Consider the following 18,723-nt stretch of genomic DNA (forward strand, 5'->3'; position numbering starts at 1 on the left):
TCGATGAAGTCAGAAAACAATTTTATTCCAACCAAAGTAAGACTAGTTGAACATCCATGCTGCAACAGTAACAAAGTATTGTCCATGTGAAAATCTCCATCTCGTGTGCGTTGCAGTTTTGGTCTCACAAAGCAGATCCTATTTCTCATGTGGTAGGGCTGAAGCAATACAACATAAACCCACCTCTTAAATTTAAGAAGAGAATCTGAAACCCAACCCACCTCCCCCCAACCACCCCAATAAAAAAAAAAGATTAAGAACATAAGAAAGGGAAGCAGGGAGGGCTATTGATGGATTTCAATGCTTGATAAAGATTAACATCCAGCCAAACAATGACCACAAACTCGAGAGGTGAAATAATTAGTCCTGCCCTCAAAATGACATTGGCCGACAAGGGAAAGGCCAGCAAAATTTGTGCTTCAGTTGCGCTAGATCTTGCAGTGTCTTTGCCTGAGAGGCAGGTTCTGATATGTGCCTGCCCCATCATGTCATTTTTTTTAACCACTTACTAGATAAGAAATGCCCCACTTCAACATTCAACGACTGAACGATCCAGTGTTATGGAGATCAATCTCTGAAGTCTTCGTCCCTGCCAAATACATTAATGGAGCATGCTGCACAGATCTCGCTTTTGATGGCTTTCTCTTGTCCTATGGTTGCTCCCAACACTACAAAGCCACCAAGCAGTGCATAGTCCCGTCTAAAGAGCATATATTCTATCAACCTCTGAGTTAGAGAAGTCAGAGGGAATAAATGAAGTGGACCCACTTCTCCTGGCAGACTTCACCTTCTTCCTCATTGATCTGTTTCTCTTTGACTTCACAACATAGTAAGTCATCGTACCAAGCACCCCAGCCATAATCACTCCCCCAACAGCTGTAACAAGGTCTGCAGCCCAAGCATGCCGCCTACCAACAACTATGTAGGAGGCGGCCATAAAACCTACTGAAGTGCACACAGAAGCCAACCACATCAACTTGTTAATAATTTCCACAACTCGCCTCTCCGCTTTAGTTTCGCCCCTAACCAAAGTTATCTGGACCACGACAACAGCCAAAGAGGTAAACAGAGCAATGGCATTGAAAATGAAGAATATTTTGAAAGACATGGTGGACACCACTACAGCCATCCCATTATCATCGTCTCCACCAGGAACCGTAAATATAGCTGCAAAGGCAACTGTTGCAAATAGCACAGCCACCACAGTCACAGAGTTTGTGGCATTGTTGATCCCCTCACGATGGAGCTTCCTGAGCTCTTTAGATATGTTATGAACATTTTTATTGGTTCTTTTGGTTTGCTCAAGCTGTGTGTGGACATCTTTCTTGATTTCGGTCACAGTTTTCCTCAACTCGTCTCTTGGTTGGTTTAGCTCATTAGCTTTAAGTGCACCACAACGTCTAAGGAAATCTTTAATCTCACAGGAATCTTCAGACAGGGGAAGTCCTTCAGCTATATCTAGAGGTGTTTTGTGTTCTCTAGTCAGTGCATTGACATTTGTATCTGGAAGCATTAATAACTCATTCACAATCTGCAAAAAGAAAGGTGAAGATCCTTGTTAGAACAAATGAAGGGAAAGAGAGAGGAGGAGAGAAGGAGAAGAGAAGGGGGGGAGATAGAGCATGCAACAAGACAGGGCAGGGCAGGCAATAGAAGCAGTACATTAGGCACTAACACATAATAAAGTAGCATTTGAAAACTTTTCATCTAGCAGCATGCGGATAGCCAAAGCTCCAAGAAAAAGACAACATTTGGTATCAAATTATGCAATTGATAAACCATCTGCAGACACGATGGCAGACATTCAAATGTATGATATTACTGACCCAACTTTGTCCACTTCAATAATTAGTAGGGATTTCAGGAAAACAATACCAGTTATGCAAGAGAATTTTTAAACCCAGATGGTAGTATGATGGGTTTAAGGAATTTATCCACCAATAAAGAACATATATCCACTAAGACTTCCTTCATAAAACATGTACCTCTGATCTCTTTTTCCTGGTTGCCACATGCAACGCAGTGTTGCCAAATCTATCAGGAAGCATCACTATAGCAGCATCTGCATTGAGAAGTAATTTCACGACCTCACAGCTTTGACCTTTCACAGCCATGTGCAGTGCAGTCTGCCCTTTCTTGTCTGTCCTCCGCGCCAACTGGGGATCTTTGTCCAGTAAAGCTTTCACAATATCAACATGACCCTGCCGAGCAGCTAAATGTAGTGCATTTTTCCCGTTGGTTCTAGTATTATCTATCAAGCTGCAATCTTTTGCAAGAAGTTCAATCACAACTGCTGTATGTCCCCTTGTAGCAGCAGAACTCAAAGGTGTCGAATTAGAGGGGCCAAGTGTCTGGCTTAATCCAGGGTCATAATCCAAAAGCACTTGCACAATATCTGCAAGAGAAAAACTAGCATGAGACTAATGGAGATAATTGACAATCATGTAATGAATAAGCAGTATTGGAACTTAGAAAGACACTTGGACAGGTCTTGAAAGGTAGTATTGGAAATCAACATTAATTATCAAGGATGATAGCCTATGAGAAGAATAAGTCACGTTTGATTCTGAGGCTTATTAGTCCATATGTAACGACCATGGGTAGGTGAAGTGTTAGTAAAAGTTGGCTAAGTTGCACCATACTGCAAGGTAGTGCTGTCTTTGCGATTAAAGAACAAATATTAGGTAGCACCAACGGAATTTCTAGTAAAGAAAAAGTTCTATATTTGATTCTGCAACCTGTATATCTTGAAATCACTTTGCCTTTTTCTTTCGTGGACTATTGAAAACAATCCAACAGCATCATTGAGATCTTAACATCAATTTCTAGCTCCATTGATTTAATTAAGCTTTTGAAACAAAAGCTCCAATCTCAGAAAGAAATGGATGAGTGGGTGGGACGGCTTACCGTGGTGCCCTTGACTTGCAGCCGTATGCAACGCGTCAAACCCGGACCTGTTCTTCTTCATAACACAATCCTTATTCGAATACTTCAACAATTCCTTGACCACATCAAGGTGCCCTTTCTCCGCAGCGGTATACAAAGCTGTCTCTCCCAATTCATTTACTTCATTGACCACTGCAGCCCTCACCTCCGCAACCTCCACATCAAAATCTGTGCCACTCAAAGTCCCAACCATCTGCGAGTTGATATCCTCAAGAATCTGTTTCACTGCAGCCAGATCACCCCGCTGGGCAGCCAAGTGGAGCTCGGTGTCATTGTGGCGGCCTGTAACTTGTTTCACATACTTTTTCTTCCCGGCCTGATCAATTCGCTTTCCAGAGTTGGATAACACAAGAGCAGGGCCGGCTGACGTTGACGATGGCGATGGAGATGGTGAGGGTTCTGCAGTGGCAATTCTGCTAGGTTCCACCGACACTAGTCCCTTCTCTAAGTCCCTCTCAACTCCTGTGGTGTAAAGCAAGCACAAATTAATCCAACAATTATACCCACCAAATTCCATCTTCATCTGTTTGTTAAAGTAAAATGACCCGAGAACTCGAATAGCCGTATCCAAAAGGGAGACCTGAGACTTCCCCACCATCTAAAAATAACTTGCATCTACTTTACCATACAATTCACCTAAATTACATAGACTTCAACCTAAATCTCAAACTAGATACGTCAGTTGAAACAATTACGCGTGGGCTAACAACAGGATCGGAGATGAACTTCTCTTACGGAAGCAGGGACCACGGCCAAAAAGATTCAAAAGAAAGCAGATGAACTTGATGGAACCTCATGCCAATAACTCCGCGAATACTGAAACCACATTTCACTAATCTTCTCCCAATAATCGACCCAACTTAATGCGAAATTCAACCTCAAATACGAACAACATCCCCGCCCCCACCAGCGAACAACGATCACACACACTACGAAACAAGAGAATCGGAGCCAAAGCGAAGAGATCACTAAAAACCCGGCCAAGCAAAGAGCTGCCCGACAGTCGCGGGGAAACGGGCCGACCATCAAAACGACACAAACCCACTGAACCCAAGACTCATTCGACCACGCCACAACAGACGGACACGCCGAATCTCGACACGGCAAGCGGGGCAGCAGCGGAGCGCGGACTTTACCTTCCTCGATCGGAGAAGCCATGATCGGGAGCGGCGGCGGCGGCGGCGGCGGCAAGAGGAGGAAGCAGCAGGCTCGGGGAAAGCAGGAATCAGCGGGGAGAGACGTGAGCGAGTGATCCGAGACGGCGGTCAAATTGCTCGTCTAAACAGTAAGTACCCACAGAATGAGAGAGAAATAGAGAGAGAGAGAGAGAGAGAGAAGGTGGTGTTGGGTGGTGAGTCAGGAGAGGAGAAAAAGGGCAGGAGAAAGAGGACAAAAGGTGGGAGGACGAAGACGAAAGTGGAGGAGAGGGAGGAAGGTGCTGCGCAGCTTCAGCTTCTGGTGGCCAGGCGAGGGCTTGCCTTTTTCGCTTTCGGACAAGAAAACGCTCCCCCCCCCCGCCAGTCCCGCACGTATTAAGATTCCCGTGATGTTCCGCGCATGAGTGATGTATTATATTATATTCTATCTTCCCGGCATATCCACGTAAATAATCATTGATTTCTTATGAGACCATAAAAAAATAATCGATAAATTTCCTCCTCGTTTCTCTCTCTCTCTTTTGCCTCATGGTCCTCTTTCAAATTTTTACATGATTTTTAAACAAGCCTCGAAGTTTAAAACTCGTGTTGAACTGCATGATAATTTAGGTTTTAGGATGCGCAATTTTACATGTGCGTGAGTTCCTTGATTTTAAAAAGAGACGAACGTCTTGCCATTAAGATTTTGGTTAATATCACCAAAAGCTCTAAATCACTACTTTTTTGACAATAAAAAACTCTAAATTGATATACTTATGATAAAATTACTCCAGACTAATCTTTTGGTTACCAAAAAATCCCAAACTGATTCATTTTTAACATATTTACCATCTATTAATTTCTATTAAATTACTAGTATATTTGTGACAAATGAAGGGTAAAACTACAATCGGTACACCTATTAATTTTCGCATATCATCTAATTCAGTAATACGACAGCAAAATTTAATAGAAATTAGCTAATTGTCAATTTGTCATAAGTGTACCAATTAAAGGTTTTTTTATGGTAAAAAAATAAGGTTTTGATTAAATTTATTATAAATATATTAATTTGGAGTTTTTCATGATATTGACTATTATGATTACCACCATGGTTTGAGTTTGGCAAATGATTTTGAATGGTGACATGGGTCCTAAAATAGTTGTGGCACTGTCTCAATCCTTGTATTTATCTTTTCGTTGGTATTTTGCAGCATAGTTTGGAAAATTAAAAATAATCCTCTCATAACAGAAGCTTTCAAAGCAAGTAGCAATTAGAAGAGGGCATCAATCCAATTCAAACCGACAATTTGGAACAATTCTCCAATGAATTAGGTAGCTTCATGGATAAGAAGCCTAAGAACCGGCCAAGCTAGTTTAGTTACTGAGTTATCTCTCTAAACAGTTGAATCTACTTGAGAACTAATCTACCCAAGCTGGGTCTAAGTTGAGGATAAAAAAGTTGATCCTAGATGACTCAAATAGACTCTAATTACTGAAACCATTTTGCCAAGAGAATCTAATATATCAATAATGCTGAATAAAAAGAGATCTAAGATCGAACAGAAGGAAAAACTTACAACCCAATTCCTGAGTCTACCCTAGAACCAATCAGTTCCAAAGGGTTGGCTTGGGTTCACAATTCTAAAAATCAGGAACCGGCCCTAGCTAGGTAGATTCCAAGTTCTCGAATGAAAATAGACCTGCTCCAAAACCGATGCATTCAGTAGCCGCCTAAGAAATTCCCTTGACAATTGTTCCAGATGGGTCGAGGAGTCAACCGCCTCCTTGACTAGAGATATCAAACTGACTGATGCCAATAGACTATCCAGATACAGGTTGGTAAGAGAAGGTTTTGCGTTTCCAGCTAAAGTTTTTTATTTTATTTTATTTTATTATAATTTTTTTTTTTTTGCAGCTAACGTTTCATTGCTCAAGAAAATACAAGTCTTTGCAGCAAAAATTCCAACACGTGGTGTTTTCTTTGTCTCAAGTCAATTGTGGCGGACATAGGTCGCAAGGAAAGTTAGCCACCTGCCAGTGCCATTTGCTTCTCTCTCGCATATTCTTGCGCTGCACCACTTTCTCTTTTTTCGCGCAGAAAAGTTGCTTTCATTATTCAAAAGGAATTGAACGTTTTGGAACAAGAGTACTTAAGAGAAAACCTAAATCCAAAAAATAATAAGCATCGATGGAGCACCAACAAAGTTAAGTACATATTCATTTTACAAGAATGGATCTGTCAAGCAAAATAATCAAGGACTAATCACTAGAACTTATATCTTTTGTTAAAATTCATTCTCCGATAAATAACAACAATTGTCTATCAGCGATGTACGTCATCAAAACATATATGGAGGAGCAAATTTTCATGATTCAATGAGACGCTAAAGCTCTTGCGATTATCATTGAAGTTGGAGACAGAAAACTTGTAAATGAACAGAGCAAATGGATATTGAATCCCAAAAAACATATCTATTAAACTTCTAGATTTAGAATAAGAGAGGATAGCACCCAAATCTAAATCAGGAGAATTCCGTGTCACTTAGGACACCCTACCGTGTGAAGGATTTCAAACTACAGCATCGAGTTACTGTAGAAGTTCTCGCAGTGTTCATGTGCCTTTTTGAGAAGTAAAAGATGGGCGAGAAACCGGATGTTTGGTTGCAGATAACGTGGTTTTCTCAAAAGCAGATGGATTGAGATAACTGTTGCGCCACTTTGTTAGGTATCCCGTGAGCATAGGAGTGGTTGGTGACGGGAGCCATCGCCTGACTTGTCGACGAAGAAAGAGGAAGCGAAAGAAAAGATGAGGCGGAATAGTTCTTGGACCATAGTGAAGATACTGAAAAAATGGGGTCGTAACAACGAAGAAGAGTGCTTGATTAATGTTATGACTTCTTTTTCGAATGCCTGTGAGTACGAGTCTGGGATTATCATGCTAAAGAAGAACATCCCCAGCAAACCAGATCGGAAAGATCCAGCTCAATATCATCTGCACTGAGTAAACTCAATGTAAATAGAGCCAACTGATTCCATCGTGAGACACTATGCTATGCTAAACACAGGGAAATGACTTACACTAGAATTAGAATCCAACATAAGATTACCGATGAATCTTACACATTGACAGTAGAGACCATGTGAGACCTACATTCTACTTTTCTTCTCTTTCTTTCTAACCACGAGTGTAACTCCACCTCCCATAATCAATTTGGGTTAGCCTCAGGCTGAGGACGACCACTATGGCATACACTCGGCATAGGCTCAGCACCTAACACTCTTCTACACCTTCATAGAAATTACCCAGAATTGATAAACAGAATCTTCAACCAATACGAACCGCCATTTTTGGTTGAGATACATAAGTGCACAGAGAGATACAACCGGAGGACTGTAAAGAGAGACCACTTATCCAGACACCTCTTGGCCTATGTTTGCTTTTTCCTTATTGACCTAATCCTCCTTAATTTCATCTCATAGTAAGTCTTGATGCCAAGAGAGCCCAGTAATATAACTCCCCCAGTAATCGTAATCAAGGCTGAAGCCCACTCGTTCCGCCTCCCAACCACTACATATATTGCAGTCATGAATACCACAAAAATGCAGATTGTCGCGAGCCATATGAGTTTCCTTGTTACCTCCGCCATCATGGCAAGTGCCTCTGGTTCAATCTCTCCTTTGGTCACCGTGACCTGGATTAGCACGACCGCCATGGACGCAAAAAATGCTATAGAGTTACAGATGATCAGTACTTGAACGGAGGTATTGCTCATGGCTAGAGGAATCCCATTATTATCACCACCACTAGGCACAGTGAAAATGGCTGCAAATGCTATTTGGGCTATGAGAATGGCAGCCATATTTACGGAATGTGCACTGTTGATCCCTCCCTGAAGAGCTCTCTTGAGTTCTTTGACAGCTCCAAGGTCATTAGCTCGGGAAGCACCCTTACGAGAAAGGCAGCTTCTGATGTTAATGGACTCTGGAGAATAAGGGAGCTCTTCAGCTATGTCAAGAGCAGTTTTGTGGTCCTTATTCGTTGCATTGACATTGGTTTCAGGGTACAGTAATAAGACCTCCACCAACTGCAAAGCTCTTAAGGGAAATCTGGTTAGTTGACCCTGAATTCTAGTTTCCATGAATATCACAAGTTCTAGTTAAATAAATGGGAAATGAAAATTAACAGGTCATCTTGGTGGACTCTACGCATGGATATATTGATAGGACAGAATAAACTATCGGCACTGAGGAAGAATGACTAGCAGGCAGTCAGAACTTACTCCATTACCGATAGGGCTTTGAAAGTACTTGATTTGGAACCATCTGCACACTTTTGCATATGGCTCTGATGCTAAAGGGATGTTACTTCACATTGATTTGCGGAAGGTTGCATGACATTTGTACCTCAATCAAATGAATTAGAACTGTGGCTACAAGTTATGGTTCCTATGTTCCTAAATTACCCAGTTCCGAGTTCCTAATTTCACAGAAGTAAACAATGTGACACGAACAATGAGTATCGTAAAAACTAATGAATTTGAAAGCATGAAGGGCACTTTATCTTCACAACTAAGTTCAAATACCCTTTGACGGACATCTCATATTGAATGAAAAATGGCAACAACTGTAATTTAAAAGTGAATGAACACTAAATACACACACCAGTTGTGAACCTCAAGAAGTACCTTATCTCGGGCCTTTCTCGTGGCAACATGCAATGCTGTATTACCAAGCAGGTCAGGAAGCACAACCACCGCTGGATCTGCCTCAATAAGCAACTTAACAACTTCTTGACTATATCCTCTCACGGCCATATGCAATGCATTTTGGCCTTTCAAATCACTCCTCCGCCCCAACTGCTTGTCTTTGCCAACCAAGGATCGAACAACCTCTACAAATGCACGCCTTGCAGCTAGGTGCAACGCATTTCTTCCATTCGATTTGAGAGCTGTGAACAAGCTACAATCCTTTTCTAGTAGCAGATCAACAACAGCAGCATGCCCTCTTTTAGCTGCAATTATAAGAGGGCTGCCATTTGAGGGGCCGGCAGCCTTGATCAACTCGGGGTCATATTCTAAAAGCATTTGGACAATGTCTGCAACAAAAAGGTCCATACAAGCACAGCAATGATTATCGGAATGCCATGACCTTCAGGAAATCCACTTCTCATTTTGCAGTCCTAGCTGATTGGACTCTAGGTAGCTAGGATGTATGCATTTCACCGTGAGTACAGATTCTACAAGGGTGCACCTCTAATTAGTGCCGAGTTTGTCTACCATTTTTCACATCAGCATTACAAAAAGATCTGCAAGACGGGAGTTGCTTTCTAGAACATTTTGTGACTCGATGTTGTAGGAACTTCAAAAAAACAGATATAGCAAGATATATGCAAATTGATACTTTCAGATTTAATTGAGCAATACATGAAAATGTAAGCTCCTCCCTGAAATGTTTTCGTATGGGCAAGGCATCAGGCCATGATTGGCCCAAAGACTTGAGCTATAGCAACTCATCATGTAACGACATAAATGTGAATGTAATGACAAGAGGACGCCCCAATAGTTTCAAGTGAACTCCACCCTTATGCAGTATAATGGCGCAGATATTAGGTTTCGGTCTAGCTTCACTCTTCCATAGTATAATGATGCAAAGATCAGTCTTTCAACAAGAATATAAAAAACAAAACGATGGAAAGACCAGGCATATCATCAGAAATCATGAGTGGCCGAAGCTTGCCTAGGCCAGAGTATCCAAGGTAACTTCCATGCTTAGTGAACACATTCTGTCCCAGAAGCTACACACGAGTACTCAAAAAGGTTGATCCCTAATCGGTTAAAATGAGGTGCCTTCACGTTCAATAAGTATCCGACCACATCAACTAGACGCCAGAGCCAAAAATGAAGAAATTAAGAAATGCAAATATCAGGAATTAATCACCAGCATGTCCATGACCAGCAGCAATGTGCAGGGCAGTCAAACCGTCAAGGTTCTTCCTCATAACCCCTTCTCTGGTCGAATGCTTGAGCAGTTCCTTCACGATGCTCGCATGCCCTCTCTTTGCTGCCACGAACAACGCGGTCTCTCCTGATTCGTTCACTTCATCCACCGACTCCAGAGGAGCAACGCTTGCTTCTGCGCTGGCCTCACCAATCGGCGGTCGACTGTTGACTTCGAGGAGGATCCGCTTCACGGAAGCAACATCATCCCGCTCTGCTGCCAAGTGCAACTCTGTGTTCTTGCGCAGCACGGCCTTGTTCTGTGTAAAAGATTGATCAAACTGCCCTGTCATGGCCAAGTTCGGCGGTGGCAGAACGCCACTCTCTATGTCCCGGTTAAATCCTGGACATGAAAAGCACGCCAATCAGTCGCTGGCTGCGGATAAGCAATTTGACAGAACTCAGGAGAGCATCAACAGATTAAAACTAAACCGAAATGCTTAGCCCTCAAAGTGGAGAAGATATTGGTAGAATTGAGGGGGAGTGAGGCAACCTTCTGTAACTGCCGAAGACATTCGAACAGCTGCAGAGCGATCGGAGAGGTTGACCACTGAGGAAGAAGGTGGAATGCTCGAGTTTCAATGTCGCGATGTTATGGTAATGCCAACGACCGGCGGCAAGAACGGAGTTGATGTGGACGTGGTGGGCCGTTGCCGATGGAGTGAAGGGAGGGGAACTGAGAAAGTCCACGCAAGGAGAGTACCCGAGGAATCGAAGACCCCATTAACTGGCGCATGCAATGGTGTGAACGGGTTGACTCGCTGAAGGATTCTTTTGTCGCTTTGTTAGAGGGATTGATGATCTTTTCCAAGTTACGAGTCGCACTAGTAAACCAGAAGACCCATCTTTTTCATGCGATGGAATGCCGGATTTCGAGCAAGTTGTTCTCCTTCAAACTCGCCGAAGGTCGGATCTTGGCAGTCTTCCGCGAGCAGTAGGAGATGAGAAGGCTTCTTCAGCATAATACGCGCCGAAACGCATGCTCTCCTATACATCATACTGTGTACTTTTCAATTCCTCCACTTTATATCTCCATGTAATCTCAATTCCAGTTATATTTATTGCATTGACGTTTATTCCTACTCTACACTTACTCGCAGACTTGTGCCCTGCCTTTTGCAAGGTGTGGGAGTCGCAACCCACTCTCGAAACTTACGCGTCCCTACCCCCATCCCCTGAAAAGGTGGGGATTTGAACCCCTCACCTCCCCCTTCCATGTTGAAAGGGTGTCCACTAGGATGAATCTCCAGTGGTTGCATTGACGTTAACGACACCCTTTTATCTGCAGTTACAGGGCGATTCACAGATGCCTTACAAAAGTCGCAATTATTCTCTTCGCGGCTGTAGCTACTCTATCAAAATCGGCGGGGCGTCACTATACATGATTGTCTCGGAATATGGCCCCCTGTTAAGGCAGCAATATTAATGCAGCTACCTCGTTGCAGCTTTGACCAAGATAAAGACATTTGCAATATACAAGAAAATTATTCGGTCGTAAACCGAACTTGGGGTTGAGATGCACTCCAGCAAGACCGTTGTGGAGCTTATAAAACTAAAGGTCTTGTCCGGTTGCGTCCTTTGATTGGTTAGATGTATTGTCCATGGAGAAAAGTACCCAAAAATGTTAGCTGGATTCTCTCCCATACGGAGGAAATCTAATCAATTGCAAGCGCGAAAGGGATTGGGCCAATACGATAAGTCATATGGAGAAATAAGGTTTCTCGTCTTGTTTTAAGTGGTAAGTGCAAAGAAGTCAGTTGAGATGCACTAATAAGAGAGAGAGAGAGAAAACGGAAAATCTAGAGTCTGAGGAATAGTCTAATTTATATCAAGTTGGCATTAGAGGTTGATTTGTGGTTCACTTAAGTTGAAATTTTGGTCGCATGTTTACGACACACTCTTTTCGAATCTAAACGGTTTAATTTCCATTTCAAGCTCCCTACATTAAGTTTTTCGTGGGTTAATCAAAACTTGTGTTTTTTTATCAGATTTATCCTTAATTTCTTGTGAAATTTATGCATATTACCAAGAGTGATGTTCTTGAGGTCTTTGTTGTTATGTACATTTAGTATTTACTAGAGAAGAATTTTGTTCACTTAATTTTGTTGATAGTGAAGATTTTGGATGGACTCCGATCCCGTGGTTTTTTACCTCCTCACATTAAAAAAGTCTTTTCACATAAAATCGCCTTAAATTTGCATACTCGGTTTTTATTTTACTTTAGTAGATTAGTTCCAATTAGGTTGGCACAAGAGTGAAGATTATTTTATTCTGATGTGTTAATCCAATATTATTTGGGTTGTTACTATTCTCCCATCAAAGTGATATAAGAGTTTTGGTTATTACTTGATTTTTCTGCATTGTATTATACAATGAAAATAGATACAAGTAGAATTGTTATATTGAATGGTTCGAATTATCATATTTATAAATGAAAGATGGATGACCTTTTATATGTGAAGGATTATTATTTGCCTGTACTTACTGAAGAGAAACCAAAGACTAAAACTGATATTAAACTGTCTATATTTTATCATCAAGTGTGTGAGATATTAGGCAATGGGTGGATTATAATGTTTTGAACCATATTATTGAGAAAACAATTTGTGGAATAAAGTCGAATAGTTATATGTATGAAAGACTGTGAATAACAAGTTATTTATGATAAAACAGATGATGGCTATAAGATATCAAGATAATACTCGTTTGACTGATCATTTAAATTCTTTTCAAAGAATTATAAATCAATTGGCTGCAATAGGAATCAAGTTTGATGATGCGATATGGTTGCTTGGCACTTTGTCGAACTTGTGGGAGACATTTCAAACGTTTTTGTCTAATTCTGTCTCAGATGGTACGATTTGGCCAAGAGTAGTATTTTGAATGAAGAGATGAGAAGAAAAACATAGGGATCATCCTCTTCACAACTTTTTTTTTTTTTTTTTTTTTGGTGCTGGAGGAATCGGCTCACAGCCCAGCCGCGCCATAAACCCCCAGGTGACACTTAAGCAGGAGGACCCACCACCCCTAAGTCACACTTAATATACCTAGCGCCTCCCCTGGGTTTTGAACCCTTCACCTCTGGGCTGAGGATCAGCAGGGCCATATCCAGTGGAGCCACCGCGGCCGGTGGTATCCTCTTCACAACTTGATGCCTTGGTTGTTGAGAAAATGGGAAGAAGATAGTGGTCCGAGAAATAGAGATAAAAGCAGAGGCAAATACAATAAATTTGCTAGTGTTGAGTGCCATTATTGCCATCATAAGAGACATATTCAAAGATTTTGCCTTTAGTTTAAAGAGGAGAAACAAAAAGGAAAAAGTAAAGAGAAGAAAAGTAATAATGACAACAATGACAAGCATGTTGTTACACTTGCAGAAGGCTTTCTCATTGTTTGTGACGATGCTGCGATGAATTTTGTATGTCATGAAACCAATCATATAATTGATAGCGGTGCATCTATTCATTCTATATCTTGTAAGGATTTCTTTACATCATACAAGTCAGGTGACGTTAAATCTGTAAAAATGAGAAACAATGGGCTAGCTAAAGTAGTAGGCACTGATGATGTGTGTCTAGAGACCAACAATGACACTAGGTTAGTATTGAATAATGTTAAGCATATACATGTTATTCGTTTGAATTTGATTTCTATAGGCAAGTTGGATGATGAGGGATATAGAAACACTTTCAATGGCGATCCATTGAAGCTCACTAAAAGTTCTCTGGTTGTGGCTAGATGTGAAAAATATTCTTCGTTGTATATTATGTAGGCAAAATTGTTCACAAACAAAATTAATGTAGTAGACAACGAAGAGAAATGTGAGTTGTGGCACAAGAGGCTCAGTCATATTAGCGAGAAGGGTTTGTCGATATTAGCCAAGAAGAAGTTTCTATCGGGTATGCAAAATTCAATGCTGAAGAAGTATACTCACTATTTAGCAAGAAAATAGAAAGGGTTGCAATCAAAACTTCCCTCCTTCAAGAAAGTCGAGTATACTTGATTTAGTGCCTTATGATGTTTGTGGTTTTATGAAGACAAAATCACTTGGTGGCTCTCTTTATTTTGTTAATTTCATAGATGATTTTTCAAGGAAAATATAGGTATATACCTTGAAAACTAAAGATCAAGTATTAAATACGTTTAAATAGTTTCAAGCTTTAGTTGAAAGACTGATTGGAATGAAGTTGAGATATATTAGAATTGATAATGAGAGATACTATATTGGACATTTTAATGAATATTGCAAACAACAGTGCGTTCGACATCAAAAGACATCTCCACGATGCCTCAGTTAAATGCCTTAGCTGAGAGAATAGAGATGACACTAATTGAAAGGGTAAGATGTTTACTTTTACAATCAAAGTTACATAGATCCTTTTGGGGTGAGGCTTTAAGTACAATTGTACATGTATTAAATCTTATTCTATGCATTTCTTTAGAGTTTGATGTTTCTAATAGAGTCTGGATAAGCAAAGATGTTTATTATGATTATTTGTGTGTCTTTGGGTGCAAGGCATTCATGCATATCTCCAAAGATGAGAGATTTAAACTTGATATGAAAACATGACAATGCATATTTATCGGATGTGGAAAAAATATTTGTGACTACAAATTTTATGATCCAGTTGTGGACAAAATATTTATGATCCACGTCATGCTGTGGTGTTGTAAATAAGTTTTTGAATTCATTACTGTCTCCAGAATTCTGCAGACACGCAACATAATTTCAATGCAAGAGTGAAAAACTGGGGTTTCACAAGTTTCATTCCATTGACTGAGCTTCATTATCGTACTGGGGGATACCTTGCAAATGACTCTTTGGTGATTAAAGCCAAAGTTTGCGTCTCAACAGTTACTCCTCCAGAGAATATTCAGCCAGCTAAACCAACTGATAAGTTTGACTCCTATTTTGCTGGTGTGGAGGAACTCATCAAAGCTGATGAGACTAACGGTGATACTGTAGGATCAACTTCGTACCCTCAAGATAGTGCTTTGACAGCTGAAATGCATAGCTTAGAAGAAGTTGAGAAGGTTAAATAGTCTTTGAGAGAATGCCTTTCAGATCTCTTTAAATTGAATAAGAAAGAGAGGCTATTTGATGCACTAACAACTTTAAGCTCAGCCAGAATTGGATTATCATAGGAGCAATAAATAGCAATTGAGTCATTTTGGGCAAATTTCAATGATTTACTTCCGACTTCTTAACATTTGAGCAGGGCAATGCTGAGTTTGAGCTACATAAACTACAAAGGGATGAAAGGTTCTTTGCTATGAAGAAAAGCCACAGACTCACATCTTGTATAAGCAGTTAATTGACAACCTCGGGATGGAAGAGGAAGAGCTCAGGAGAAAGATGGAGGAAGTGAAGTCTAGGAGGGACAAGCTCCTCTCAGATTGGGAGATCTTGCTGGTCGAGTGTGAAGAAGCGAAGTCGGACTATAAAGATGAGCAGAAGTAGCAGAGGCCGAGGAAAAGAAGAGAATAGCCTAGGAAAGAATGTCTAGATCAGCCACTGCTAGGTCAAATTTGAAGGCTCGATTTCTGTTAATATTATAATGGGATATGTTCAGCAGAAGTCCTAAAACTTGTCAAGGAAATGTAATTGAATCCTAAAACTTACAAAAAAATACAATCAAGTTCTAAAACTTGTTAAGTTGGTTCAATTGAGTCATAAAGTTAACACTGTCAAGAAAGTTAACGGAAATTACGACGTCACATTTTAAATGAATTTTTTTATATGGCTTTTTAAAATTATTTTTTATTCAAAATCTTTAAAAATTAGATTAAAAACTAAAAAGGAAAAGCTAAATTTATTTAAAAAACAAAACTGTTCAAAAAAAAGAAGGCTGGAGCTTCCATCGCCGGAGGGCCCGGCCGATAGTCGCCGGAGGGGTCGGCGACGCTCGCCCAGATCCGGGCGGCGGGCGTCGTCCGACGAGGCCCTGTCGGACGGGTCCAAGGGGGAGGAGCAACCGCAGCTCGACGAGCCGGTCAACAAGGAGGATGAGGAGGAGCTCAAGGCCGTCGCTCGCTCTGCTAGCTCTACCGACGGGACGACGCCGCCCCGCCGCCGACGAGAATGGCAAGGCCGAGGAGGAGGCTGACCATGAGGTTTGGTTGCTCGGCGCCCAGATCTGGGCGAGCATCGCTGACCCAGGCGAGGGCCGGCGAGGCCTCGCCTAGGGTGGGTGATGGTGGCTGACCCCTCGCGAGGGCCGCGCGTGCCCAGATCTGGGCGTCCTTGCCCAACCTGGCGGGGGTGGCCGACCCTCACCTAGGGCCGGCGAAGCCTCGCCCGCGCGAGGGCCGGCTACCTCGCCCGGGGTTGGCGACCGTCACCGGCACCTCCGGCGACCGTCGGCCGGCACCTCCGGCGACCGTCGGCCGGCCCCTCCGGCGATGGAAGCTCCGGCCTTTTTTTTCTTTGAACAATTTTGTTTTTTAAAATAAATTTAACTTTTCCTTTTTAGTTTTTAATCTAATTTTTAAAGATTTTGAATAAAAAATAATTTTAAAAAGCCATATAAAAAATAAAAAATTCATTTAAAATGTGACGTTAGCGCCACGTCGGCAATTTCTGTTAACTTTCTTGACGGTGTTAACTTTAGGACTCAATTGAACCAACTTAACAAGTTTTAGGACTTGATTGCACTTTTTGTAAGTTTTAGGACTCAATTGCATTTCCTTAACAAGTTTTAAGACTTCTGTTAAACATATCCCTATTATAATTTTTCAAATAGGCTATGAAGCAATTGTTCACTTAAAGTATGAAAACTGTCTTCGGCTTGACTATTCGTTGCCCAATCTTCAGCAGAACAATTGCTTAGAAGGGCTAATTTGGTTGACTCTATATCATATTAAATTAGTCAGCATGTGAGCCAAATATTTACATATGTACACATATGTCAATACAGTCAGCGTTTGATGTCTTCAAATGATATGCGCAGTCATCGAGCATTTTGCTCTTGGAGCTTGAAAATTCTCACAATGCTGATGTGCTTTCCCAACTGCTTTCTATGAATATGTGATGATCGAGTCTTCTCTTCACGTAAAACCTTCCTGATATGACTCTGCCTTGGTTGGATCTAGTGATGAGGGAGTTAACATGTATCCACATCTCATGAAGCAGAGCTTATGGACTCCGTTGCAGTCTTGGGATTTTGTATTAGGAGAGTTTACCCTGTCATAAGTAAGTGATTTGATCCCTTGCAAATGAGCTTGGACTGAAAAAAAACCATGATACTGTCTAATGGTTAGGAGCGTTCTTACTGGGAGAGCCACAAATAAGTGGCTCTTATGTTGGGGAAGTTATTGGTAGGTACGGAAGAAAAATAATTGATGCTTTCAATTTGTCCAAACAAATAGCAATGAAAGACATTTTGGACATTACTAGAACATAATGAAATGAGCTACAGCAGAGTCTTGCTCTATGGGGCCCTGCTTAGAGCTTCTGTTCGAAGTAAAGCTTTTGTGTGCAAGCTAGAGGTAGACTCGAGTCATAAATTCACAACAAATGTAAAAATCATAGTAGACATAATAGTGGCATTCGACAAGCGCCGTAAAATGATGGCCACATATGTTGTAAGAAAAAAACTTGTTCACGTTCTGTCTAAATGAGGAGATGACTTTTTTAGTCTTGTTTGGTTGATATACCACGCCTAGATGTAGACCACGTATACAAGAAAAGAGGAACCTTAGGAAACATCATGTGATTAAGACCGTTGAAGGAACAATCTCATAGTGGAAAATGTTGCTTTCAAAAGGATGTGGAATGATCATAAAAAAAGGAAGTTCTATTATTTACATATAGGGTTAGTCAAAGATGCTTTAAAACCCCAACAAGGATTGAATTAAAATACTTTAATTGTTATATGCTTCTTGTAGGCATAATAAGTTCACACATTCTTCACTAGGAACTGCAGAATCCACAGTGTGTGATGGATTTATGTATTTCAGTTGCTATCTAAATTTTAGTGTTTTAGCAAAAGAATCCAAATGCTATGAGAAAATTAGAGGCACAAATAAAAGCCTCAAGATTCCATACGACAGAAGGATCTTAGAATTAGATAATAGAATCTATTACAAGGTCACATCACCAGCAATTGATCCAAGAGCACAAGTTAGATTCAGACAAAGGAGAAACCTTTTTGCTATGTGCAAATTTGATGAGGAAAGAAAAACGTTGTAGTGCCAAAGACAATTAGACATAATGACAATCAACTTCCACAAAAAAACTGGATTTCCAATCAGTAACTGTTCAAACACCTACAAAACAATGAAGAAGTTGAAAAGACCATTGAATATGAAGATGGAGACATAGAAAATAAGTTAAATAAGAGTAGATCAGCGAAAAGTTGAACATTGCAAAATATAATGAAAGAAAACTACCTTTAAGAATTTCTTATAAAATATCTTTGACGCCATCATACTCATCTATCCTACAAACAGATCATAAGAGAATGGTTTCCAAAAAAATTAGAAACAGAAGACTGCATCCTTCTTATAGGATTGCTCCTATACTGCCAGCAAAAGCTATGTAGGATCACCATACGATACAAAGGGGGAAAAACAGCTATTTGGCAACTTTGCTAGGGGATGAACGTGCACCCCGTTGTTAGAAGATGGTTAAGGGGCTGTTT

General features: G+C 40.8%; 3 protein-coding genes across 3 annotated transcripts; 1 reads left to right on the forward strand and 2 right to left on the reverse strand.

Annotated features, from left to right (window-relative positions):
* Positions 1-4,454, reverse strand: LOC104421842 (ankyrin repeat-containing protein ITN1). Its single transcript, XM_039303655.1, has 4 exons — positions 4,083-4,454; positions 2,908-3,408; positions 1,986-2,395; positions 1-1,531 (listed from the first exon to the last, which is right to left on the reverse strand). Exons 1-4 carry the CDS (start codon positions 4,102-4,104, stop codon positions 701-703), a joined length of 1,764 nt encoding a protein of 587 aa, XP_039159589.1. The 5' UTR covers positions 4,105-4,454; the 3' UTR covers positions 1-700.
* Positions 4,455-6,944: 2,490 nt separating this feature from the next.
* On the reverse strand, positions 6,945-10,667 carry LOC104421843 (ankyrin repeat-containing protein NPR4). The gene is made up of 4 exons (XM_039303317.1): positions 10,575-10,667; positions 10,023-10,424; positions 8,771-9,180; positions 6,945-8,170 (listed from the first exon to the last, which is right to left on the reverse strand). Exons 1-4 carry the CDS (start codon positions 10,594-10,596, stop codon positions 7,514-7,516), a joined length of 1,491 nt encoding a protein of 496 aa, XP_039159251.1. The 5' UTR covers positions 10,597-10,667; the 3' UTR covers positions 6,945-7,513.
* A 3,699-nt stretch (positions 10,668-14,366) lies between these two features.
* On the forward strand, positions 14,367-15,542 carry LOC120288710. The gene is made up of 3 exons (XM_039302821.1): positions 14,367-14,420; positions 14,786-15,115; positions 15,393-15,542. Exons 1-3 carry the CDS (start codon positions 14,367-14,369, stop codon positions 15,540-15,542), a joined length of 534 nt encoding a protein of 177 aa, XP_039158755.1.
* The last annotated feature ends 3,181 nt before the right edge of the window (positions 15,543-18,723 follow it).

This window comes from Eucalyptus grandis, chromosome 10 (assembly GCF_016545825.1).
Source record: "Eucalyptus grandis isolate ANBG69807.140 chromosome 10, ASM1654582v1, whole genome shotgun sequence".
In the NCBI taxonomy this organism is placed as follows: Eukaryota; Viridiplantae; Streptophyta; class Magnoliopsida; order Myrtales; family Myrtaceae; genus Eucalyptus; species Eucalyptus grandis.

Coding starts and splice junctions, on each gene's coding strand:
- LOC104421842 (XM_039303655.1), bottom strand. CDS start 4,104: ATGGCTTCTCCGATCGAGGAAG. Junction 2,396..2,907: donor TGCAAGTCAAGGGCACCACG/GTAAGCCGTCCC, acceptor TTTCTCTTGCAG/ATATTGTGCAAGTGCTTTTG. Junction 1,532..1,985: donor CCAGGAAAAAGAGATCAGAG/GTACATGTTTTA, acceptor TTCTTTTTGCAG/ATTGTGAATGAGTTATTAAT.
- LOC120288710 (XM_039302821.1), top strand. CDS start 14,367: ATGCCTCAGTTAAATGCCTTAGCTGAGAGAATAGAGATGACACTAATT. Junction 14,421..14,785: donor AGATGACACTAATTGAAAGG/GTAAGATGTTTA, acceptor TACTGTCTCCAG/AATTCTGCAGACACGCAACA. Junction 15,116..15,392: donor GCTTAGAAGAAGTTGAGAAG/GTTAAATAGTCT, acceptor TTGTATAAGCAG/TTAATTGACAACCTCGGGAT.
- LOC104421843 (XM_039303317.1), bottom strand. CDS start 10,596: ATGTCTTCGGCAGTTACAGAAG. Junction 9,181..10,022: donor TGCTGGTCATGGACATGCTG/GTGATTAATTCC, acceptor TTTTTGTTGCAG/ACATTGTCCAAATGCTTTTA. Junction 8,171..8,770: donor CGAGAAAGGCCCGAGATAAG/GTACTTCTTGAG, acceptor AGAGCTTTGCAG/TTGGTGGAGGTCTTATTACT.